This window comes from Kwoniella bestiolae, chromosome 4 (genome assembly GCF_000512585.2).
Source record: "Kwoniella bestiolae CBS 10118 chromosome 4, complete sequence".
NCBI classification, from domain to species: Eukaryota; Fungi; Basidiomycota; class Tremellomycetes; order Tremellales; family Cryptococcaceae; genus Kwoniella; species Kwoniella bestiolae.
This window is the reverse complement of record NC_089244.1, coordinates 914,416-938,742: the sequence shown is the minus strand read 5'-3', so window position 1 is coordinate 938,742 and position 24,327 is coordinate 914,416. Positions and strand designations below refer to the sequence as shown.

Sequence of the window (24,327 nt, the reverse complement as noted above, 5' to 3'; positions counted from 1 at the left end):
TCGAGGTTGTTTACCCTAGATCGTCGGATGCATGCTTCCGTTGCCGCAAATGGGGTTTGCGGTTCTCCGGATCGTTTTCCCCGGAGCGGTAGAAGTGACACTACTGGAATTCACGCAACAGCGGGAAAGAAAAAGACGGCTGCATGCATCCTTTCCGCAAATCATTGCGTTGATCTGTCAGGAGGTAATGAGAGTTAGGATGCACGCTTCCGTGGTCATCTGACTCTAGGCCATTCGTCATCACTCAGCATATCTTCACCGCTGGTAGTCGTACGCGCCAATGAGGCATGGATTCCATGATAACAAGAGGAATTAGATTACTGCCAACCGGATCGCACTGATATGTATCGGAAGCATACAGCCGCTGTTGCCAGTATGAAGCAGCTCAGATTAGATACGGAAACTAAGCTATATATAGAGAGGGCCAACCCGTTGCTCCATCCAAAAGCATATTCTTCAACAACGTCTCCCACTCCAAGCACGCACACCTCCAAGACAACACAAACTATCAAATCATCACAATGGCTCCTAACGGCGTAGCTTCCCACTTCACCAACCCTCGAGGTAAGTGTCCCCTCATCTCCCATCTGCTACCGATCTTCAGCACCGCTTGTTGTCCGCCGTCCGTCCAAGCTGATGGTGTTCCCTCCCTCAGGCCGAGTCGGCTTCGACATGTCCGGTCTTACCCCTGCCCCCGTCACCCCGTTCAACAAAGATGGTTCAGTAGACTACCAAGCCATCCAGCGACTTGGATCGTGGCTCGGCTCAATCGAAGGTGTCAAGGGCCTTGTGGTTCTCGGACACGCCGGTGAAGGTACCTTCCTCACCGAGGAGGAACAAGTCGACGTCATCAAAGCATTTGTCAAATCCGTCGACAACAAAATCCCAATCATCGCAGGTATAACCAGAGAGGGAAATATGGTTGCTGGATTAGAGGCCAAGAGGGCCAAGGAAGCTGGTGCCGCTGCCGGTCTCCTTTATCCCTCTCACGGTTGGCTTCGATTCGGTTATCAGAAAGGTGCACCTCAAGCTAGGTACAAGGAGGTCTATGAGGCGTCCGGATTACCCTTAATCTTGTTCCAATACCCCGATGTCACCAAGGCGAGCTACGACTTGCAGACTCAACTGGACATCCTCGCTCAACCTGGTGTGTTCGCGATGAAGAACGGTGTTAGAAATATGAGACGATGGGATACGGAAATCCCTGTTATTCGAAAACAAAGACCCGATTCATACATCCTTTCATGCCATGACGAATACCTCCTTCACACTTCCTTCGATATCGACGGCTTCTTGGTCGGTTACGGTAATATCGCTCCTGAGCCACTTTTGGAACTCATCGAAGCTGGTAAGGCTGGTGATTACAAGAGAGCCAGACAGATCCACGATCAACTCCTTCCAGTCACCAAAGCCGTCTACCACCGAGGTTCCCACATGGAAGGTACCGTCGCTCTCAAACATGCTCTTGTAGCTAGAGGTATTTTGGAACATGCTCAGATCAGGGGTACCCTCTTGCCTTTGGAAGATGGCGCGGAAGTAGAAATTCATGACGCTATCAAGTCTGCTCAACTTGCCAGGGTGGCCTAAGTATATCGCTGATAGATGTTTTCCTTATTATTGTATTGTAATGCATGCTGGCCATTTGGTAATTTTCCGTATCGAAGGATGAGTCGTGTTCCACCAGAACTTGCCTGCTGAATTCTTTGGAAAGCTATTGCCTAGCTCATGGTTGTACATGTCTGAGCTCATTTACAGTACCCCTTTGCAAGCGGTCGTTGGCAATACTCGTGAGCTCACAGCACCTTGCCGGAAGCTGAGCCAATTAACTCATCACTTCGCTTTCGTTTACATTGGTCCTTCTGGGCCTACCGTGAAATTCAATTTAACATAACGCAGTGCATCTGTTACAATGATATCTTATTGATCCTATCTGAGATCGGGCAAAAGACCGGCTATACCTGCTAGAGACTGTATCTCTGGAATCTGATGATCGTCAACTAAACCCGAAGTATTCGAAGGATCGATCAGGGTCATCTCGCCTTGTGGGTGTTCGCCAGTTGAATCGTGAGCAGCCAAACCACTCAGGTTGAAGAAATCCCAGGGTACCTGAGTATCAGGATCGGGGTCCAGACCAAAGTTGTACAGATCTGCAAAGAGGTCTCGGGGCGAGCTCTGTCGAGAAGGTAATGGACCGAACAGCTGGTCCCAAGCGAGTTGCTGGGATGGATTCACTTCCCGGGGCTGTGTACGGCCATCTGCCTGAACATCCGTCGAGGTATCGAGGGAGTCTTCCGGTGCGCCGACAAGTGGGACAGATTCCAGATCTTTGGGCCCCCAATCAATGACGTAGGAGAATTGCATTGCGATATTCAGCAATATTCGATAAGTGGGAGCGATAACCATCTTCTGGCATATTCCCAATAACTCGCTCACGGCGATTTTGTCCAATTGGAAACGACGACTGTCCTGTACAGGACATGATAACAGCGGTAGACCGAGGATGAACGTTGCGTGGTGGACGTAAAACATATCTAACCAGACCTGCCCTTCCAACAAGTGGACCTCTGCGAGTTCATGTAAATAATTGACTGATGTTCTGGCAGCCTCGATGGATAGTTCTGCCATTTGTCGTACCGCGACTGGGAGAGAGACAAGATCTGGTGTCGATTGGTTGTCGATCTCATGGCTGACCATCCCCAGGAGGAACGGCCGACCAAGTATCGATCGGATATAGCGGTAATGGATATGCAGGAGTAAAACCGCTCGACGATGTTTCGGAGAAGGAAAGAAGGATTGCGGATGAAGATGTTGAGGGAGTCGGTGAAACCATTCATCTAATTGCCCATACAGCTCCTGGGCTCGCTTGTGATTCTTAGCCAATAGTTCAATCCGATCATAATCGACAGATATGGAAGCAACGAATCGCTTGATCCCTACCGAGAGCTCTGCTAACGATCCTGAAGGCCCAAAGAAACTTGACGGGAGATCATGCCCGTCCATGAAACTCTCGTCCGGTAGTCGAACAGTCCTGTCGATGATATCTGTTGCGGACGGACGTCCCAAGACGAACGACATATTTTGCTCGAAAGTGTAAAGGATCCACCACACCATACGACGCGTATTCCTTTCTATCGGATCAAAGTTTCCTACATCTCCATCCCGATGCATTCCCAAAGCGATAGCCATTCTGGCGGCTTGACCAATCAACATCCAAGCGCCGTTCCTTTCGCCCGCATTGTGCTGGTACAGAGCGAGCAGCATCAATGTCTGTACGTTGAAGAGACTTGCCGTCATGTTCAAGCGAGGGAAACCATCTCGAAGAACTATCGTGAGGTATCGCTGTTGTATCTCCGTAGCTGCCTTTAATGTAGTACCCTCCAATGCTAACGCTCCCAGCACCAGAACCATCATCAGGGCACAGATCCAGCCTGTATCTATGCTTCCCAATCTATCACCGTCCCATGACCACAGAGCTTCGTAATTTGTGTAAAATGACCCACGATGAAACAGAGTGTAGTTGGGATGAACAATATCGAAAAATGCTTGAACCAGCCGATCTGCGATATCGCGGTCTGGCAATAATGCTCTCCAACGACCGTGTCGAAGGTAATTCAGGGGAGAAGTCGAGTTTCGGGAGGGGTCCAATGCGTGATCATTAAGATGGATCGGGGATGGATCGGTCGGATGATGCGTATCCCCTTCATCGTTAGCAGCATTTGTGGATGGATGCCCCTCGATTCTGGCTTCTAAAGCCTTTGAAACCCCGAAACTGGTGAATTCGGCTGCCTTGATTATCCGTTCGAAGACGTTGCCTTCGGTCGCTGCCATCCATATTCGATTCGTTCGGCTGACCAGGTGACGAGCTGTCATGGCAAAGTAGATGGAACTCGCCGGACCAACATAGTGGTATCCGCCTGCAGGAGCTGGCAACAACCGTCCCTCGGGTATCTTCACACCAAGACCAGTATTTTCGGTATTGTCAACAGTAGATGGGATGTTCGGTATACGAGTACTTCCAAAGCTCCCATTATGAGATGTGTATGTCTGGCTGACCCGCTGAGCTGCAGTAGACGGGAAAGGAAAGTCCAGGCCAAGATCGCGAGCTAATTGAACCAGATCATCATATGAGTTGATCGTTCTTTCTGGTACGAGATGTCGAATGATCGCCAAGGGCAGAGAGATATCTGGGTCATTGCCGTCCGACCTGATATACGATCGCTCTTTTCTGGGAAGGGTGGACTCGCATATAAGACCGTTCTTCTCGCAGCCCTCGCAAGTGTTTTCGGGCCCTTTCAATCGTTTGCACCGTATTTTCCTCTTCTTACAACGATCGCAACTAACCTCTACTCGCTGTCGACTTTCGTAGGGTACTCTCCTGCTACTACCTGGAGATCTAGAACCTTCAGCGTTGAACAGGGTTGAAGGTACACACACCACTCGCCTTTGATATCACGTAAGCCAGCCCGGTCGGGGCCTATCGAAGTGTTCAGGTCGGATCTATCACCGACGCTGATGGATGATCGAAGTGAGGACGGTTGAGCTGCCGTCTGCATGGTGTACAGCTGAGACGCTTCTGCTTCAGCATGTTATCACCAACAGAGATGTCGAATTATCCTACTTCGGACCGCAGGGTGCAACAATAAGGACAGGCGACGAAGATCATGTGATTTACGCGGATGCTTGCATCCGGACGTCGAGGTGGAGGTCAATGCACGTTATGCTTCGAAGTGTAATCTCTGCACGCTGAACAGACTTCACTCGACCTCCCGATTCAAATATACATATATATATATATATATACATGCTGATAAAGTAATCAATTCCCCTCCTACTGCAGCTTACTCAGGCTATCCTATCTCGTGACCTTCGAAAATCCTCGTCCCTTCCCAATGTCCAATCTCATAAAAGGCTTCATCGGTCCATCCAAGACATCCCTTCTGACCATTTCCAATCATCGTTCCAGAACCTACTCATTCAGCATCACCGTTAGCACGATCATTCCATTTCTCGACGTTAAGGGAACTCCCGACTCACCCTGCACCTGAAAATCCACCAGCACCTTTCCACCTAGCCTGTGGTCCTACTATCGCCCAATCGGGTATCTAAACGTCTTTGTCAGTCCTGCATAAACTGACTTAATTTGAACTGTAAACGGAAAGTAGAATACAGCACTTACAGGCACACCCGTCCTTATAGGGAACAACCTCGCTGCTAACTCCATCCCCAACACATCATTGCCAGCTATAAGCATTGAGAGGGCCTTGGAAGATGTGGGATGGGGATGTAGTGTTATTAATCCTTCATATCCCACACGACTCGTCAGTCGTTTACTTGACATCCGCAGTGCAATGCAAAGAAAACATACCTGCTCCTCGATCGTAAATCACTTTATCCTCTACGAGCATGACGCCTTTCGTTGGAAATTTAACTATACCTCATCTGTCAGCCGAACTCAACTTATACAGACAAGAACGGGCAAGGGAAAGTCAACACACTAGGTATCTTCTCCTGCCTTATCATCCAATTCGCAAACAAATTCTCCTCAGGTCGTCCTAGTACTACCAAATTACTTTCCCCCACGTCCCCTCTTGCCACTCTGACCAAAGCTTCTCGATCATACATGATCTCCGTATCAATCCTATGGTAGAGATACAAATCATGTGATATCCTCTTGGCTATACTTTGATGTGTCGGTATATCCGAACAGACAACGACGATCGGACCAGCCGATGAAAGGAATCGAATCATCGGACCATTTGCTCTGGGAGGTGTAAGTGGTCCGGCAATAGCCATGTCTGCCTCAGTGTACCATTCTCCATGCTTTGAAGATCTGGTCAAGACCTCCTTCTGACCCGTGTGTGCCGAGATAAGCTCAATCCTCTTTACGTTCATGCCCCTCAAGTCTAGTGGTTTAGCCGGATCATCCCCCCTCCACTGTCTAGCATTAACGTCCAATCTTCCAATCCTCCCTGGGATATCTAGCTCTACAATCCTTATTCCGGCTCGACCACCGCTCTCCTGCGGATTGGCGGTGGTCAATGTGAATCCTTTCTTCCGCTGCCCATCCCATGATTTCCTGCTCGGTAGATTCTTGATGAACTGGACTACATCGTTAGATCTTATTACATCATCCCACCAATGTCTTTTCTTAGGCATTTCGAGGTACTTTACTACTCCCCCATCCTGTTCGCCTGCCCAGGAAGATAACATGGAGAGATATGAGCGTGAGTGTCGAGGAGGGACGTTATCGTCTTCGGCTCCGTGGATAACCAATATAGGGATGTCGACGAGGTTGGATAGGTAAAGGTCATTGTTGTATGGCGAGAGGGATGAGGATAGGATGCCAAGCAACGCTGGATCGGCGTAATGTTTCGATGTTCTACATTTCGTATTCAGCCTGAGTATGACCAGCTATTATGCTTATCAATGAATAGCTTACAACTCAGTGTACGGGACATAATCCTGGATCGTCAGCCAGCCCGAGGCTGCCACCACTTCATTTCGCACATCATCAGTATCTTCGTTTTTAAATGTCAGAAAAGCTAAAACAACTCACTCCCAACAATGCGATCGGGATATCTAGCAGCAAGGTGCCAAGCTCCCTGACCACCGTTCGAGTGACCCATCAATCTATGTGTGATACCTTATTAGCATATATAAGGGGAAGTATCTCACGTCTGACATCACTCACATAGTCTTATCAGATACCCGATTCCCAATCCTATGAATGATCCCTCCAAAAGCTTCTCTCGCAGACCAGACATCCTGCATACTTCCCCCATGCCAATCTTCGCCCCACTCATTTCGGCCAGTAGGCAGTACCGTCCAATAACCAGTCATAGAGGGGACAGCGTCGCTCATCATCGGTTGGGTGATATCAACTCCCGCACCATGCAGAATCAGCAGTACCGGCGAGAGGTCTTCGCTTGTCATCGTATCGATTTGCGAATGCGAATGCGACTGTGACTGTGATAGTGGTGGAGGAATGATTATAGCGTGTGATATGGCTGATGGGATTCCCGAGCCCATCGAAGATGGAAAAGTGATCTTGAAAGGTGGTAGTCTTTCTGTATCATTCTGCTGGGAATGGTTGAACCGAGGATGCCAAGTCACTTCTTTGATTTGTCCTTTGATTCTGACCTTCAAAGTAACGTCCAACGATTTGATAGAGCGCAATAACGATCTGAACTGTACCATTCTAATGGATACCGGTCTTGTCTGTCCTGCCTTAACTTGAGCTGGCGAAAGTAAGATCAAAGAGACAAAGCTCTCCAAAGAGCTTTCAACACCTATCGCCTCCACATCTTCCGCACCGTCCGGTACTCTTACAGCAACGGATATCCAGTCTCCCATGAACCATCCGTCAACCACATCTGGGACTTCCCCTAAACCCTCTATCACCTCCACCTCATCTGCTTGGTCCACCTCAGCAACTATTTTGAGCCTTATCACAGGTGGAGTGGATTGTCCGGGATCGCCAAACATCCTTATCTCGTATATCGCTCTAACCATCATCATGTACTCTCCAGGAAATAGCGAAATTGTTCGGGCAAGGTTGGATGTTTTGGATGAGATGTCTCGCTGGCCAGTGGGCGTCTCTGAAAAAGCGTAGATATCGCCTGCATACCATTCTATCGGGGCTTGAGAGTCCGATGAAAGGGAGATAGGGACGAAAGCGTACTCTACTCCCTGAGTCACGTCTATCTTGAAGGGTGTACTTTGGTGGTCAGATATCTGTGGAACTGTCAAGGTTGTACGCAGAATGGAGTGATATTGAAGCGATGCCCAGCCGTGGTCTGAGCGAAGTTGGTCCCAGCTATGTTACGATCAGCTCTATATCTCCAAGGATCAAGCATTCTCAGGGCGAAATATTGGCAGCTCACTTGATCTCTGGGTAAGATATCTCTATCCATCCATCATCACCCTCTTTGAACTTCTTCCATCCTACTCTTCCGGCATTACCTATCTCGCTAGGCCAGGTTTCATCATCTTTATATGGCCGTAAAGCGAAATCTACATCTGGATGGATAGATGGATCGAGAAATGCTGAGAGGGGTGATCCGGTGAGAGGGTGCTCACGCATTCCGCTGTGGAACGGTCGTGTCACATTCAGCTCTTGTCGCAGGTACAATTGATGATAACAAAAGACAACACACCTCGAGAATGGCCCCACAGCCTAGCGTATCAACATCAGCTGCTGTATCATGCAATGTGCAGGTGTCATACACTCACCTCCCACACTTTGCCCACTGATATCTCATCTTGCTTTGAGCTCATGTCTTTTGTCAGGTCGATATGACTCGATGATATACAGTATATATTCTGTCATAGTATGATGATGTTACTCAAGTACTCGTTGATCCATTCACCGTCGGCGTGCGACCTCAAGCTTTGTCTTGGCAATCTGGTGAACACTGATCACTGATCTGATTACCCGTAAGATACCACCCGTAATTCTCCGAGCTTGAGCCTTGCTGTACTGATTTTCCGACGGAAACTCCCCCAACTTCCCGGCGTCAAGTCAATGCTTTGCGTCGAAAAGTTGAAATCATTAGTGAATCAACAGCCGTCTTGTCAATATCATTCTATCTCACCTTCGTCAACACTCAATGCCCCCTCAAAAAGGGCATGATACCCCACCACCACCCAACTGGCCAGAAGGCGTAATATACCTAATCAAACCCCGCCTATCACCCCTTTTCCCTCCCAAACTCATCCCCCTACTATCCCCAAATAGCAAGACATTCAATCCCAAAGCTATCAAACATCCATCGAGCGTCCAAATAAAGCGGATAGAAACCGAGGGACATCCTGCGAAGGGGCAGAATGGGTTGTTCGCGAAGAGTAAGATCAAGGGAGGGGAGATGATCATACCTTATCTAGGAGTATTACATTCCACCCTGATCCCTGATGATCTCGACGAGAATGAAATAGAAATCTTGAGGCAAAAGGACCCACACTCATCAAGTGACTATGATCTCTCCCTCCTGCGAATATCTTCCTCAGATATCCGGAACCCCTTCCCTGGAAAACACGTATCAATAGGGATAGACGCTGCGAAGATGGGTAATGCAGCTAGGTTCGTTAATGATTATCGTGGATTACCCATTCAGAATGGGAATACTGGTCCAAACGCTGAGTTCAGAATGGGGCAGGGGGAGGATGGGGGGTTGAGGATGGAAATTTGGAGTTTGAAAGGTGGGGTGGGCAAGGGCGAGGAGATTAGGGTTAGTTATGGGAAGGGATGGTGGGGTGCTAGGAGGGGATGTTAAGGAGACTTGAATCAATCTTTGCTAAGATCGAGGACGGTCGAGGTCACTAGTAGAGCGGAAGGATCATTTCAAACGTTGGCTCTTCAGTGAAAAGTACCATCAACTTCGCGCAGCTCGCATCGAGTATTCCATATGTAGCATACCGTATTAATATACTGTACCACAAACATAGCAACAGCACCGCTACAACCGTCTTCACCTCGTCCGAAACATTCAGTAACCTACGATCCCATCCATTCCCACCTCCAGCCCATCGGTTTCTCCTCACCCTGCCATTCAGGGACACTCCAACGAGCTTTGGGACATCTCTTCTTCCTCATCTGGTAGCTCATATCTGTCCCTTTGTCTCTTTCGAAAGTCAAGGAGAAATGGGAGGTGGTATTCTGGTCGCCGGCTGCACATACGCCAGACATCGTCAGCTTCCGTGCATGCGATACAAGAGAGTTTCATCTACATCGAAAAATGGCATTCCTTTGACAGAGGAGGATCGAGAAGACGACCTATCATTGATGATTGGATTTCACGGGTTCCTGCCTCGATATGTACGACTGTTATGCAAGGAGAGGATCGACTCACATATCTGATGTATGACACCTATACTATCCTTCCCAAATATCCACTTGGCACAGTCAACCAAAGCTACTCTACGCTCTCTAGCAGATTTGGGCATCTTGGGATCTTCGTTCTCCGACGATAAAGGTGGGAGGATTGGGAGGGAAGATAGGGGGTTGAGCGAGGGTTCGAGGATCAAAAGTTGGGTTGGAGGGTCTCTGAGTATGTTTCGGTGTGGGACGGCATGGTTAGCAAAAGTCGGAAATCGAATAATGAAATGTCGGTGATGTGGATGATTCGGGAGGACTGTATGACAAGTATATGAAGAGGATCGATGAGAGGGAATACTCACGAGGGATGTAATGTATTCAAATGATCTACTGCAGCTCTTACAGCAGATAGTATGTTCATATAATCTGATAAACACACACTGCATCGTATTTCTTTCCATTAGTATTACCATATTCATGATACACGATATTGATTGACCTACTCAGGCTTGAACTTTCTCTTAGGGCCTCTACCGGCTGACGGCTGTTCGCTGTCACCCTCCCCCTCGCCTTCGGGCATGTCTGGCGGTTCGTTCTCATCCAGACTCTGCTCATACATGGACATCCCCGCTATGTCCCACAGAATGATGACTGAAGGAGCCGATTCGAGATACTGCGGTTGAGCAGTCTTGGAAGAGGACAGACGAGAGTCGGATTCGGTAAGTAGGGTGAGGAGGAGTAAGAGGTGCGAAGGGGTAGGACATGATCTATCATTTATGTTATGTAAATCAGGGAAGGCATCCAACGAGACCGAGCTTGACTGATACGAGAATAGTGAATTTGAGATTATAAGCTGTAGACCCACCTAATATCGACCCTCCTCAGCCTCTTCAGCCCCTCCCAACTCCCCGAAACATTCCTAAAAACATCTTCATCCTCCTCCTGCAAAGCATCCACATAATTCCACTTCGATCCCGTAACGATCAGTACTCTCTCTCTACTCCTCAGATCCCTCAGAGCTGGCTTCTCATCTATTGATGGTGTGGTATTAGCCTTTCCTTTTCCCTTTCGGTCCTGCTCGTTCGGAGGTGGTATCCCAGGGGTATACGGTCTCTCGTCGGCTTCTTTGAGGTAGTTCAGTGCGATATGCAGGGGCGAGGTGGGTGGGAGTGGGCCGAGGATGTAGGATGGGGAGGGTAGTGACTGGGACGGTCCGGCTTTGTTCTGCAAAGAGGTAGAGGAGGAGGAAAAAGAAGAAGGGAGGAGGGAGGGGATTGGGATGGGTTTTGGTAGTGGGCGAGTGGACATGTTATATCTCACTCGACTGGTCACTTTGTAAGAGATGCAGTGCAGTGATGGCAATTCTATGGGTTGACCAAGCAGGGCAGAGGGGTTGAGCTGTTGAATGATGGTATATGAGGGGCAATGAAAGATGAGGAAAAAGTTGTGAGTGAGGTGATCTTCCTCCACTTTTCGTAATGTTGACGCCAAAGTGGAGGAAGTCCGATCAACTATAGGTGGATGGTATAGCATGTATGTAAAATGGGAACATACACTTGCATGGATCATGCAGCGAGATGCAAGTGAAGACGAGCAGCATGCTTGGCAATCTATCGCATGCATATGGTATACACCTAAGATAGATAGTATCAAGATCTCACTCCTCAACAACCCCATCCTCACCAACTCTCCAAGCTCTACCAACCTTCCCACCGCACCTCAGACAATCCCACTTATCCGCCTCACTCTCCACCTCATCCACTTCTTTCCCCTCCCTACTTTCTCCCTTCCCTTCCCTTGTCCCGTCCTTATTCTCCGCCCTCTCCGCCCTCTCCGCCCTCCCCTCGCCCTTATCCCCCTTCTTCCCTCCACGAGCCTTCACCCTCTCATAATGTTCATACAGCACCCCGCCAATACAATAATAACACCACCTACAATCTCCCCTACAATCAGTCTGAGCAGGTATAAACACCCTACTATCCTCTTCATCCTCCTCGTGTCCGAACCCTGATCCACTGACACCCTCTATAGGAGGTAAGGTGAGATTCGATCCAGCAGAGGAAGAAGATAGTGGGACTGGCTGAGTGGAGTTGCGCGAATAACATATTGGACAGGTAGATTTGGGCAGAGTACTGTATATGCCTTTATGTCCTGTTGATTTATCGGACGAGGAAGATGATGAGGTGGGGATGGAGGTGTAGTCTATTGTTTGGGGCGGGGAGAGTATCGATTTGAGGTGATTGATTTGGGTAGATGGGTTGAGGAATGATGGGAGGGAGGGACGAAGGGGGATTGAGAACATTAGGAATTCCTGTGAAAGCGTCATAGATGTTAGCTGAGATTATCTGTACCACATCTATTTCATTGGTGAAAAACGTTGGAAATGGAGAGCTTGGATCTGAGAGATCAGAGTGGGCAAGTTAACTCACGGTAAACGCTCCCCATACCAACTGTCTATTCATGAATTCGTACGAGACCAATCTCGTCAAGTGCGGCTGGGAAGGTACGAGACGTAGTCGTAGTATCCTCATAAGCAGCGAGGGGTACCTTTACGGCCAATTCAGCATTAGCACATCCCATTCACAATGTGTCGGATACATAGCAGCGAGCATGCGCGGAGAATCCTCAACTCACTTCCCATCCCATAAGAAAGCCAACCATCCTCCAAGCTCCCAGATCCTACTTATACTCTCCAACCTCCCTAAGATCTTCCAAATCTTCTTACGATAATCGTAATTCGGCAGATCAGACCATTGATTCGATAAGGCATAGTTCTTAACCCGATTGATCAGGTATCTAGGGAACACCGGGGGGTGTAGTAATAGATATAGAAGTAAGATACGTTTCGTAGCTACCGATTCAAACGGATGAAAGGAATCAGCTTATTTCGTCCTACATTCGAAGAGGGGAGGAGAAGGTAGAAGCTGATTTGACATACGATTATTACTCTTATCAGAGATCATCTTGAGATTCTGCAGCTTAGCTCCCGGCGATGCTCTGAGTTGGGACCAAATTCCATATCTGAACATTGCAAGTTTGATGACGAGTTCCAACTCGGGTTTCAGCCCATCTGAGATTGTTGACTAGTCATGATGATACGAAAATGACGATAAGCTACTTGACAGTGAATGTTATCAAAGTAGTCACGCCAGCTTACCTTGAAATTGTTCAATGAAGTTGATAGTTTATCGCTCAGCATCCCCACCAGGGCACTGTCCAGATCCTCCGAATCAATCTGATTCACCCTCAGCGCTCTCCTAGAGGCAGCTGCATGGGAGGAGGACTCGGAAGGAGATTCGCCGGGGTAGATGATCCTGTCAGAAGATGACATCGTGCTTGTTGATCTGATGAAAGGTACCTCGAGCTAGATCAGGTTGGGCAGCAACGACAGAAGCCAGTTGAGAAGAGACCATGTCAAGAAAGACGACAGAGAAGAAGAGAGATCGATAGATGATTCACTCATCTGTATTTATCTGGTTTCATTCCATTCGTGTATCTTGCTTTTCCGATTAACCGGAGCGTTACTACAAAAGGATTACGTAAACACTCCTAAACGTCAACATCACCCGCTCAACTTGACTGTCCAAGAGTACTCGTAAAGCTCATCGTTGATGATTATATCGTCACATATTCACGTTCAACGACAGAGCAAAGATCAATGGACAGATGATACCCTCTACCTCGCTAGCCTCACTAGCTCTGCTCTCCCTCCTAACCTGGTCCCAAGGTGTGGACGCAATATGGCCGTTCAAGGAGAAGAGGTTTCAAGACGAGGCTTTTATAGATGCTGGATCGTTGGGGTTGGAAGATGTTAGGGGGAGGGTGGTGGGTGCGGGGGATTGGGATGGTGATCAAAAGTGAGCAGTTTTTCTCTTGTCATAGACTTACGCCATACAGACACAAAGGGGACACAGCTCATACGAGAGGTGTTCGATAGACTCGATTTGTTCACGCTTAATGAGGATGGGAAGACTATTACTGTACAATTATGGAATAAAGGTGCGTTCATACCTTCACTTCTCTGATGCCATGGCCGAAATTTGGGTCAAGTTTGCATGAATACTGAAAGCTTTGCATGTGTACTCGTATTACAGACAAATTCAGTTACATCCCTTCTCACACATTAACCCTCTCTTCCACCATATCAAACATGATACCAGGGGATTACAACCACGATGGGCACCTGGACTTACTCGTAATATACGTACAGGAGGACGACGGTCATTGGTGGGAGACCAAAAATGAGAAGCTTGGTATGGAGGTGTTCTTGGGAGGTGGAGAGAATGGTGGATTTCGTGAGTTGCACTTCTTGCTATGACCATCATTCGCTGTCTTTGGTGATACATACTCGTTTGATTTGGTGGCTAAGCTCTGGTACCTTTTCCACAGAGAAGACACCATGGAAGCTTGATTCTTCGCTACCTACCCAGCCAATATTATTCGATGCGGATAATTCCTTGAAACCATCTTTAATAGGTTTGGCACCGAGCGAAGAAGTCGAAGGAGGTATATTGAAGACCTGGTTGAATGATGGTGCAGGATTCACATTGTAAGTGACCTCATATCTTTCCATGATCGCATCCGAAACATGAGGCTAATCTTTACATCTTATGCTTACAGAGAATCAGCTCCCTTATCATCCTCCGATCAAGCATGTACATTGGCGAATCCACATAGTAGTGCTTTCATAGATATAGATGGGGATTGCTTACCTGGTAAGCCTTCCGACCATTGTTCGACGAAGGATTCAAGGCTTACCAACTTCTCTCGATTGCAGACTTGGTGTTGCACTGCTCGAAACCTAAATCGACTCATCATTCTATCCAAATATGGTTGAACCGCGGACCAGCAGGATATGTATTGTCGAAATCTTATGATTTACCTAGAGGGAGTGGACCCTTGTCTTTCGCAGATATGAGTGAGTCTTCTTGCTCTCATCAAACCTCATTTCAAATCGCCTCAAAATCGATTGCTGATCTGTACATGCATCTGACAGACCGTGACGGCTCAATGGACATCATCTTCCCCACATGCAAACATCATGCCAAATCTACAGGCATAGGAACAGAATGTACCATAAACATAGCATATAACAAACAAGTACCGATCTGTTCGACAGAGGGATCTCAAACGACCAAAGAGGGAAAATTGAAGTGTCGTGGTTGGGGAGAACTTTGCGTGGCGGATGAAGGATTCGATTTCTCATTTGAGGTTTCTGATCCTGTGAGTTCACTCGTCGCGAGCTGCCTACTAGAGACGTACGTAAACTCAATCACCAAATGTACAGGATTTCGCATCCATACCCTTTTCTACCCTCCTATCACTTCACGAAGAAGATACGACGTCTGGTATACTCTTACATCCCCCTAATCAACCTACTATCCCTCTTCCAGTCCGTCCAGGAGATTACAATGTCGATGGGTTCCCAGACTTGCTCTTGACGGTACATACCAGTATCAAAGGAGGTAAGGGCATATCAGGTGATAAAGAAGTCAACCAAGTTAAGGTTTTGGTCAATACACCGTGTGGGAAGAATGTACCCGGCTGCGAGAGGAAGGGGACAAAGAGAGGTTTCAAAGTTGGTGGTGGGAAACCATGGGCCGCGTTGGATGGGATATACGATGCGGAGGGTGCGAGTTGGCTAGATATTGATGATGATGTGAGTTAATATATGTTCACCTTGCATTGCACTGCGAAGAACGTAAGCTTACTTGATGTGACGTGGATACAGGGCTCTTTGGATATCCTCATTCAACGTTCAGGATCTCAGTCAGGACAGAAAATCACTTTTGTGCAGAATAATTTCTATCATGATGCTTTCTTCCTCAAAGCGCAGGGTAAGCTAGCCATTCCGTGACCGTGATCGCATAAACAGGTTTTCATCTGACAAATACGTGTTTTATAGTCTTGAATGGCGCTTGTGAAGGTAAATGTGAGCCTGTGGATGGAGGGAAATCATACAGTGTGAGCTACATCGCCGACCATACGGAACAACGGGATAGCTAACTATTCGTTTATTGTTTGATAGCCTCTCGGGGTCAGCTATTCAGGTGCGACGTACAAGTTTACGGTACTTGACACAGCGGGTCATCGAGTTGCTCAACAGGGTAAGTCAGCTGTCGCTCAAGCGTTGCAGTCTTGATGATAGCTGAGGAACATTTGTGCTTTGTGATACTCAGTTGCTCAACTACCTCAAACGGGATATCATTCTCTGCATACGCCATATGCTTATTTCGGGCTGGGAAGGACAAACAACTATGTTGAGGTGAGTGCTATTCGCTGTTTCTGTTTCGTGACTCATGGCAGGGGAGGAGCTTTTTTTCGTCTCTTTGATCATCTGAGTGAAGAAACTGCTCGCTGAAATTTTATCTTGATGCAGAAACTATTCATTGGTACTTCTCTTCCACCAGGCAGACATTCCACATACCTAGAATCGATCATACCGAATTCCCAAATAATCATCAACCCGCCTTATCCAACAACTCCAGATGAAGAGGAAGGAACTCCTCCTACCATCAAGTCTAGATCAATCTCATATACAAACTCATCAGACATAGTCAAACGGCAAATGGGGTCCTCGCCAGTAAAGAACCGTTCAAAAGAGTGGAAATCGTCTTTATACCTCAAACCTGGAGATTGGGTCCCGTGGGTTGGGGTGTCAGTTTTTGGAACTACAGTGATGCTGGGATTCGTTGTACTATTCTTGAATGAGCGGGAGAAGAAGGAGGACGAGAAGGAGAGGAGAAGGAAATTGCATTCTATCAATTTCCAGGCGTTGTAGGCTGTAGGGTCCGGTTATCTACATTAGGATGCATATATACATTGAATGTTCTGGCGGTATACATGTAGTACCTCTTTTCGACATCATACCTATAAATCATCTATGGGACACAGCCGATTCACGAGCACCTGCCCTACGCCACCCGCACGGATGTCTCGCATGAAACCGTCAATTTACCCCTGATTCCGTCATACGTTACCACCCTGAAACATGGAATATGGTTACCAGATATTTCGGCTCAAGACAGAGCGGGAAGAGTGACGCCTGAGATGCTAAAAATACGCGTCTATCTTTTTTTTCGGGTCCAACGAGGTATGCAAGTGGAGGTGTGACAAGTACGAGATAGAGCAAGGATATAGAGGGGTTATACAGAAGTGAGATGGGATATATAAGATGCAGGAATCTCTGGATTGTACGTTGTTCTTCATCAACCCACCTGTTCACCTGTTAGTGCAGTGCTTGACGCATTGTTCCCCATCAACTCTTCGATCTCCGCTTCGATCATCTCCATCTCCATCTACAGCTCAGCGCACGGATCTTCCAACTTGACACGAAACGATCATAGCTGAGCTTTGTTCGTCTGTACCTTTGGGATCCAAGCGTTTCATCAAACAATATCGCACTTACCTGGTGTAAGAAAGAAGGACAAGCACAAGAGAAAAAGGCACACAACGACAATCATTGCTTCACATTTTGGTTTTTGGTTGAACCAAAGCATCCTTGATCCTTGGTGAGTATAGCGCTTTACCCCATCCCTATTGTGTTATTGTATATACCTAGCGCACATCTGACCATATCTTCCCCCTTTCCCCCTCTTCTATTCTTCCATCATCATCTATATAATCATCTTCATCATCCATACTAACCTTTACTTTCCTCTCGCAGCCAGTCGTATCGACATAAACCAGGGTTGATCCCATATTCACGTTCTTTACGCTCACAAAGCTACCCACGCTCTTTGGCTATAACGAGAAAACCATAAAACCAATCACCCAACCCCTCTCTATCGCTGAACCTACTCCGAACCTATCATATACGACAAATTGAATTCACTACACACGATGCGAACCTCTCAGCTGTGCTTTGCCCTTGCTTCGATGGTAGCTGTCAAGGCTCATATTGCCTTGTGGGACGAAGGGATGTACGGGTGAGTTTTGGCGATTTTTGCACGCACCTACTCTACCAACAAGTAACGAGATTATATCATATCGGTTCAGCGAGAGGATTGTGCTTATGCTTATATTTCATGTTTTACTCAGATGGGACCCCAACGATCCCAACCAATCCGAACCTGTTCTTCCGTTGATGCACCTCCCATTCAACGAATGGTGGTTCCACGGCTACATCGACAAACCCCCCCAAGACGGTAAATTCATGTCCCTCCCCTCCGGTGGGACATACAAAGGTCAAGTAGCGTGCAACAAGGCCCTGACGACCTACGGCCAAAACGACTATCAACAGACCGGTATCTACGCATGTGACGGAGATGGAGCCTCGGGAGGTATCGGGGCAATGCACACTACCGATCAATGGGGGTCGCCCGATCCCCAGAATGTGAAGGGTTGTGGGATTGCCATAGCTTACGAAAGCGATGTCAAGAAAATCCAACCTGAAGATTTCACTGTGATTTCTGTGAACTATACTTGCCCGTGGTTCAAGGATGTGGATTTCCATATTCCCGCTGATTTGCCGCCATGCCCCGAGGGGGGATGTCATTGTATGTGGGGATGGATTCATTCTGAGAAGGCTGGGAGCGAACAGAACTACTTCTTGGGGTATAGATGTAATATCACAGATGCTACTGGTGTGACTCCCTTGCCTGCTCGTGAGTCAAAACTTCTTCGTACCTCCACTCCTTTTCACTTGGTATATCGGCTGACTCTTGTTCTCTCGATCTCGTTTCCAGCTAAAACCGCCAACAAGTGCAATTACCCCACAGATACTTCGAACTGTACCGTCGGTGCTAAACAGCCTCATTATTGGTATCAGGCAGAGAGGAACAACAACCCTCAAGGAGAGTATGATCCTCCTTTCTGTGAGTTGAATCTACGTTTGAAGATCATGAAAGGGATACTTGCGTTGCTCCCTTCGAATCATCCCTATGCTTGATGGCACATTCACAGTGTACTGATATCCCTTTGTCTTTATCTAGACAACAACGAATACGGATTTATCAACGGTGCTCAAACCGACTTATTCGCCGCTGTCGGGGGGGCCGAACAAGCCTCATCATCCGCTCCAGCTGCTTCATCTTCGTCCCAAGCTTCTACCGCTTCTACTCCTGCCTCTGCCTCCTCGGTGGCAGCTTCAGGTGCCTTTGGTGACATACAGCCCTCCTCTTCTTCCGACGCTCAAGCTGCTCCTACTTCGACCTCAGTAAGCGGCACAGATTACACCACCCAAACCACAGTGACTGTACAAACTACCATGACTAGGGAATCAACTCAACCTACTACCAGTATCCCAGCCCAGGTAGCGATCGTCACTTCTGCTTCAGCTTCAGCTTCAGCTTCGCCCACACCAACGAGCGGGGGTACGAGCGGTAAGACCTGTTCTGTCTCACGAAAGCGACATCTGGAGAGATTGAGAAGTTCTCCGGATTTGTTGAAGAAGCATCTGGAGAGGAGGGAGAGGAGGAAAGAGAGATTGAGGAAGAGGAGGATTGAAAGTGGCGCGGACATTGCTTAGCTCCATTAGACTAAGATGATCGAATCAAAAGGAAATGTCGATCAAGACTTGAGTGGATGTGCAAAGTGGCGAGATTATCTTTCTGTGAAAGTTGATTCAACTACGGAAGTATCCGTTTCAATCTCTAGTTTTGTTGATATTCATGTTAATGTTAATAGGTTCATGTGTCTATCTGTTTACGATACTTTATATCTTGGCGAAATATCTATATCGGACTGGTACCGTATGTTATGTGTTTAATTTGGTCATGACGTCTGACGCATTCGCCGGTTCGGTGCAACATCGATGGCAAAGCCTGGTCGTACTCAGGTTCATTCATGAACAAACGAGACATCATCGCAGACCATACAGGATCACAGAACTGTGCTCAGATATATATGATATTTCATTCAACTTCCATCTCATCCTTGTCTTCTTAATCTGTACATGACAGATCTATCTACTCCCAACTCCAACTCCAGAGATAATCCCATAAATCCCGAAAATGCGCTATTACAATGAAACAATGAATGATATGATGAGACACTATCTTTGTTGTACGAGTTACTGTACACTGTACGATATAGTATAGTATAGTATATACTCGAGTGATCCCTACTCGTAAGCTATGTGATAGTACCCATACCTAACGTATCCAGCGTTGTCGTCCCCTCCTTACTCCTATATCCACATCCTAAAATACTCCTACACCCTCACGCTCACTCCCCCTCCCCACCCCAACACATCCCCTCCAACTCCCTAAAAGCCGCCAAATCAACATTCCTAACCCTCCCCAGCGCACCCAGAATCTCCTCGCTCCTGCTCGCGAGATACCCACCGACAATCTTCTTACTATCAAACTTCCACCCGACCGTACTATCCACCCCACCCCCGGAGAAGCAAATTTGATTTTCCACCATTCCGTTCGGCTGGATATTCCCATTGAGTATGCCGAGGGTCTCGCACAGACGACGAGAGAGGATCGTAAATGGGTTGACCTTGAAATCTTTATGTTGGAGTGTAGTATCTACTATAATTCTTATCAAGATGTCTAGTACACCAGGGATATCCCTCATCTTGGCTCGAGTAGGGATATTCGCTGAGAATACAAGTGAATACACACATAGGGAGAGGAGTTCGTATAGTCCCAGGTAATCTTCGATGGTATGTAATGCTTCCACCTGTCTCTTGGTTATTGGGAATAACTTAACCAAACTCTCAAATGTCCTTATCAATTCTCCTGGTGAGATCTTGGCACCTATGACTTCCCGATTCCCATCGCTCAGCATGATCTTGCTGAACGCCTCCAACGCTCTGTTCAGCGAATGGTTGACCGGCGCCCTGACCTCGTTGAGCGATATCGTGCTAACCGGTCCGAAGAGGGGCTCACGGATCGCCGCACTGTCGAATCCGGAATTAAGGAAACTCGATAATACTCTGAAAATCGATATGGTCGATTTGGCCGAATGAGCCCTGAGATTGATGTACGTTCCGATATTCGTTAAAACACTTATGGCATCTCTTCGGACCCTCGCTAGTTCAAGGATTGAAAATGGTTTTCCACCGGGGGATTGCCCAGGTAATCGGCATAGTCTCGCGTCGGTGATATTCGCAAGGAGTTCGAAAGTGTCTCGGTTGGAGGCCATCACTTCGCAATTGTCGGCATACATCGAAAAGTTTCTTAGCAAATTCATACCTGCCAGAAGTATATCTGTTTGACCACCCGTAGAATCTCTGGAGGGTTTAGGTGTTTCCAGGTATTCTTCATCGTCAAATGTGAATTCGAAATCACGTCCGAGTTGTTCCAACTCCAGAAAAGTCATTTGATTCAAATCATCTCGAATGTCCGTTTTCGTTTCTCCATTGAGTTCAGATTTCTGAGATTGATTCTGGGCGTATTTTTTATCCCAACTTTCATACCCATCTTCGCCAAACGCAGCTTCATTCAGCAAGTCCAGTATCTCCTGATATACTTCCTGCAGGTGCGTCAGAGGTAATCCAGTGACGTTTTCTTCAGGGTGAGACATCGATAACATTGATAAAACCGTTATGGCGTAGCTGAGTTCGTGGGGTAGCCTCGAGCGTAGACTCATCAGGATACCTTCCATATCGACAATAGCGAGATCATGTATAGGTCTTGTACCTTGATTCAGAGAGTTCTTGGCAAACGTGTGCGCCACCATGTTCTTCTCCCATCCACCGAGGTGATTTTGGGTCTTTTGGATCGGTTTATACTCCACTTTATACCTTGCTCGCTTAGGTGTAGGGGGTCTTTCGGTAGGTGCACTGACAGCTGGTAGACTAACTTGTCCAGAGGCAGGAGTGGAAGGAGTGGAGTTCTGTACAGCAAACAGCATTGTCAGCTTGTATCTGGCAGAATACACGATTAGAAGCTCACCTCAGCCGAATGTAGGCCCTTGTCCTTCTTCTCCCTTTTACGCTTGTGCCCTGGTTCAGGTGTTCCAACCATTGCGGACGTCGGTGCAGACATATCATTATGACCAGTATGTATCGGTGGAGGCACGTTTCTCGACGACGTATCGTGCGCCTGTCCTCTACCCCTACCTCTTCCCCTTCCTCTCCCCCGTCCCCGTCCTCTTCCACTAGGCTTGGTTTCCGTCGGAGTTGCATGCGTGATCGGAGAAGGAATGCCAGGCATGAATGACATTGACCCCGCAGGAGAAGGAGGAATCATCGATGTGGGAGTAGCTACCGACCCCGCAGGAGAGGGAATTGCGAACATCTGTTGACCCGTCGCCATCCCCGGCATCCCATTCATCATGGGAGTAGGAGGCATACCAGGCTGTTGAGCTGGAGGTCGACCCATAGCCATGGCTTGCTGTCGTTGCGCAACTTGGTTTCTCTGCCTAGACATATGCTGTTGGAATGGCTGGAGCCACGCAATGTACGCACTGACAATATACTGAATCGGGTTGTTGGTCGTTTGCTGAGGAGCATTGGGATCGGCATTTATCGGTTTGGGCATCGGAACAGCCTCAGGAAGAGGGTCGGGAATATTGTTCGTTTGTATCAAGGCTCGCCAGAATGGTTGATCGGCTCCTTGCTGCATGACCTGTGAAATGTCATTGGTCAGTCTCATAAGCGTTCAAAGACAGGTTGGTTTGATCACACACGTTCATAATACCGCCAAATCTCATAACCGCCAATGTCAGTTCCATTACCTCAACCCAAGCACCTCCAACTTGAAACGCTCCGTCTCGTTCTCCATTGAAAATGGCCTGAGGTAACGGTTGATTTATGGATTTGTAGAACGTGGCGAGAGAACTGATAAATCCCTGGCGCTGGGCTGCAGGAGCCATTTGCGGTCTAGAATTGGGTTGTTGGACTGGTGGACGCATTTGAGGTGTAGATCCTTGAGGTATAGGATTGGTGGGCATGGGTAGTTGACCGGGATGTGAGGAGGGCGTTGCTTGTGACTGGGATTGAATATTCTGCATGTCATTCTGACTTGACGATGGTTGCTGCTGATGTTGATGTTGTTGCTGCTGCTGTTGACGTTGTATCTGCAACTGCTGGGCAGCTCTCATCTTTTCGCCTTGAGCCAGCAGGAAATCTCGCTGTTGCTGTGCCATTCCTTGCGGTCCGGAAGGTGCACCAAATCCAGCTCCGTTAGCCATGTTAGACTGCTGTTGTTGTTGTTGTTGTTGTTGACCTTGAGCATTAGGCGTCTGTTGGTACGGCTGATCTGGTTGCGAATTGTTATCTTGGAGAGTCTGCGCAGGATCGGGGTTCTGCTGCTGGTTGTATTGAGGTTGCTGAGAGGAAGTGTTTGCAGGTGAGGGAGCTGTCATAGGCGAAGGAGCTGTCATGTTGGCTGGTGAAGGAGCAGTAGGGGGGGCGGGTGTACCGGTGACTGCGGGAGCTTGTGTTCCAGGCGGTGGTTGGGCCAGAGCATGTCTAGCTCTCTGGGCCTGGGAAGTCTGAAGAGCCTGTAGCTGAGGGGGAGAAGTCAAGTCAGAAATGAATGGAAGGATGAGCGATAAACCAGGATGGAAGCAGGATGCAATTTACCTGTTTCATTATAGCATCCCTATTCCCAGGCATGTTACTCGCCATAGCAGCCAAGTCGGGCATACCTGGTGGTCTCTGAGTTCCTCCTCCTCCATTCACTCCATTCGCAGCTGCTGAAGCTTGCGCCTGCTGCTGAGCAGCGAGCAGCAATCTCGCATGAACCGAAGGGTCAAACGATGGTCCGCCATTCTGTTGCTGCTGGCCTGGTAGGCCACCGAGAGCAGCATACTGCTGTTGGAACTGATTTGGAGGTTGTTGATGAGGGGGAGGACGGGAGGGACCTGCTATAGGTTGTTGATGGGGTGGAGGTGGGATTCCATTGGTATGTGGTGGAGGACGTGGGAAGGAAGAAGAGGGGTGTCCAGTGAAGGAGTTGGGATTGAAGGAAGGAGACTGTTGAGCGAGATTGGGGTCGATGGGTGATACGCGTCCTAGGTTGTTGTTGGGTATTGGTAAGGAAGAGGTGGTAGGTGTGGGAGTGGTCATGACTATAGATCAACCGACATTGATCTGGACAAATGACGATGAAATGGATTAGCCAAGGCAAAGGCGATCAAGGTGGACCACCTCCACTTTCGAATAAATGATAAAAAGGATGAATGGTGCACGAAGATGGGGGTTGGAAGGAAAATCCAACGATAGTGGCTGTGGCTGTGGCTACGTGACTCACAATGTGAAATGGGATCAATGTCTAGAATCAAATGACGACAACTGTGTGATCTCCTCTTACACCGTGTCACGCGTTTCACCAAGACCAAGCAAAGCTGTGTGCTGGTGCTAAACTCCTCGCGGCCCGTGTTTCTACCCGTCGTGTCTTGTGATTGACGACGCTACAAGCTGAAGAAGGAATGTCGGCCCGTTTCACTCTACCGTTTCGTGTGAGACCAATCAAGGAATTACCCGAACGTTCGTTGACGATAGTTGATTATCTAAAATGGAAGATCTGCTGAGAAAGATCTTGGCCGAGTTTACCGCGGGAAGTAAATTATCGTAAATTTAATGATTGGTGATCTGATAGATAAGTTTGAAAGGT

At 47.9% G+C, this 24,327-nt stretch overlaps 9 protein-coding genes across 9 annotated transcripts; 4 read left to right on the top strand and 5 right to left on the bottom strand.

The window, feature by feature from the left end:
• Positions 1 to 521: 521 nt before the first annotated feature.
• I302_105913 (uncharacterized protein) lies at positions 522 to 1,587 on the top strand (the record flags this gene model as incomplete). The annotated part of the gene is made up of 2 exons (XM_019191664.1): positions 522 to 564; positions 656 to 1,587. 2 exons carry the CDS (start codon positions 522 to 524, stop codon positions 1,585 to 1,587), a joined length of 975 nt encoding a protein of 324 aa, XP_019046294.1.
• Positions 1,588 to 1,926: 339 nt separating this feature from the next.
• Positions 1,927 to 4,553, bottom strand: I302_105912 (uncharacterized protein; the record flags this gene model as incomplete). Its single annotated transcript, XM_065870165.1, has 2 exons — positions 1,927 to 4,381; positions 4,435 to 4,553. The coding sequence occupies 2 exons, from the start codon at positions 4,551 to 4,553 to the stop codon at positions 1,927 to 1,929; spliced, it is 2,574 nt and encodes an 857-aa protein (XP_065726237.1).
• Positions 4,554 to 4,911: 358 nt separating this feature from the next.
• On the bottom strand, positions 4,912 to 8,277 carry I302_105911 (uncharacterized protein; the record flags this gene model as incomplete). The annotated part of the gene is made up of 11 exons (XM_065870164.1): positions 4,912 to 4,966; positions 5,035 to 5,102; positions 5,177 to 5,298; positions 5,366 to 5,428; positions 5,496 to 6,379; positions 6,440 to 6,494; positions 6,557 to 6,630; positions 6,692 to 7,816; positions 7,884 to 8,087; positions 8,157 to 8,176; positions 8,233 to 8,277. The coding sequence occupies 11 exons, from the start codon at positions 8,275 to 8,277 to the stop codon at positions 4,912 to 4,914; spliced, it is 2,715 nt and encodes a 904-aa protein (XP_065726236.1).
• A 332-nt stretch (positions 8,278 to 8,609) lies between these two features.
• On the top strand, positions 8,610 to 9,272 carry I302_105910 (uncharacterized protein; the record flags this gene model as incomplete). The annotated part of the gene is made up of 1 exon (XM_019191662.1): positions 8,610 to 9,272. One exon carries the CDS (start codon positions 8,610 to 8,612, stop codon positions 9,270 to 9,272), a length of 663 nt encoding a protein of 220 aa, XP_019046292.1.
• Positions 9,273 to 9,493: 221 nt separating this feature from the next.
• I302_105909 (uncharacterized protein) lies at positions 9,494 to 11,122 on the bottom strand (the record flags this gene model as incomplete). Its single annotated transcript, XM_019191661.1, has 5 exons — positions 9,494 to 9,666; positions 9,849 to 10,042; positions 10,177 to 10,254; positions 10,318 to 10,581; positions 10,680 to 11,122. 5 exons carry the CDS (start codon positions 11,120 to 11,122, stop codon positions 9,494 to 9,496), a joined length of 1,152 nt encoding a protein of 383 aa, XP_019046291.1.
• A 349-nt stretch (positions 11,123 to 11,471) lies between these two features.
• Positions 11,472 to 13,145, bottom strand: I302_105908 (uncharacterized protein; the record flags this gene model as incomplete). The annotated part of the gene is made up of 5 exons (XM_019191660.1): positions 11,472 to 12,125; positions 12,244 to 12,361; positions 12,449 to 12,665; positions 12,753 to 12,897; positions 12,972 to 13,145. The coding sequence occupies 5 exons, from the start codon at positions 13,143 to 13,145 to the stop codon at positions 11,472 to 11,474; spliced, it is 1,308 nt and encodes a 435-aa protein (XP_019046290.1).
• Positions 13,146 to 13,480: 335 nt separating this feature from the next.
• On the top strand, positions 13,481 to 16,595 carry I302_105907 (uncharacterized protein; the record flags this gene model as incomplete). The annotated part of the gene is made up of 13 exons (XM_019191659.1): positions 13,481 to 13,671; positions 13,752 to 13,813; positions 13,909 to 14,109; positions 14,204 to 14,363; positions 14,435 to 14,529; positions 14,592 to 14,732; positions 14,811 to 15,037; positions 15,102 to 15,473; positions 15,546 to 15,651; positions 15,720 to 15,778; positions 15,843 to 15,921; positions 15,994 to 16,079; positions 16,194 to 16,595. The coding sequence occupies 13 exons, from the start codon at positions 13,481 to 13,483 to the stop codon at positions 16,593 to 16,595; spliced, it is 2,181 nt and encodes a 726-aa protein (XP_019046289.1).
• A 1,061-nt stretch (positions 16,596 to 17,656) lies between these two features.
• Positions 17,657 to 19,283, top strand: I302_105906 (uncharacterized protein; the record flags this gene model as incomplete). The annotated part of the gene is made up of 4 exons (XM_019191658.1): positions 17,657 to 17,742; positions 17,855 to 18,420; positions 18,502 to 18,630; positions 18,748 to 19,283. The coding sequence occupies 4 exons, from the start codon at positions 17,657 to 17,659 to the stop codon at positions 19,281 to 19,283; spliced, it is 1,317 nt and encodes a 438-aa protein (XP_019046288.1).
• A 698-nt stretch (positions 19,284 to 19,981) lies between these two features.
• On the bottom strand, positions 19,982 to 23,780 carry I302_105905 (uncharacterized protein; the record flags this gene model as incomplete). The annotated part of the gene is made up of 4 exons (XM_019191657.1): positions 19,982 to 21,601; positions 21,661 to 22,335; positions 22,397 to 23,218; positions 23,295 to 23,780. 4 exons carry the CDS (start codon positions 23,778 to 23,780, stop codon positions 19,982 to 19,984), a joined length of 3,603 nt encoding a protein of 1,200 aa, XP_019046287.1.
• Positions 23,781 to 24,327: the final 547 nt, after the last annotated feature.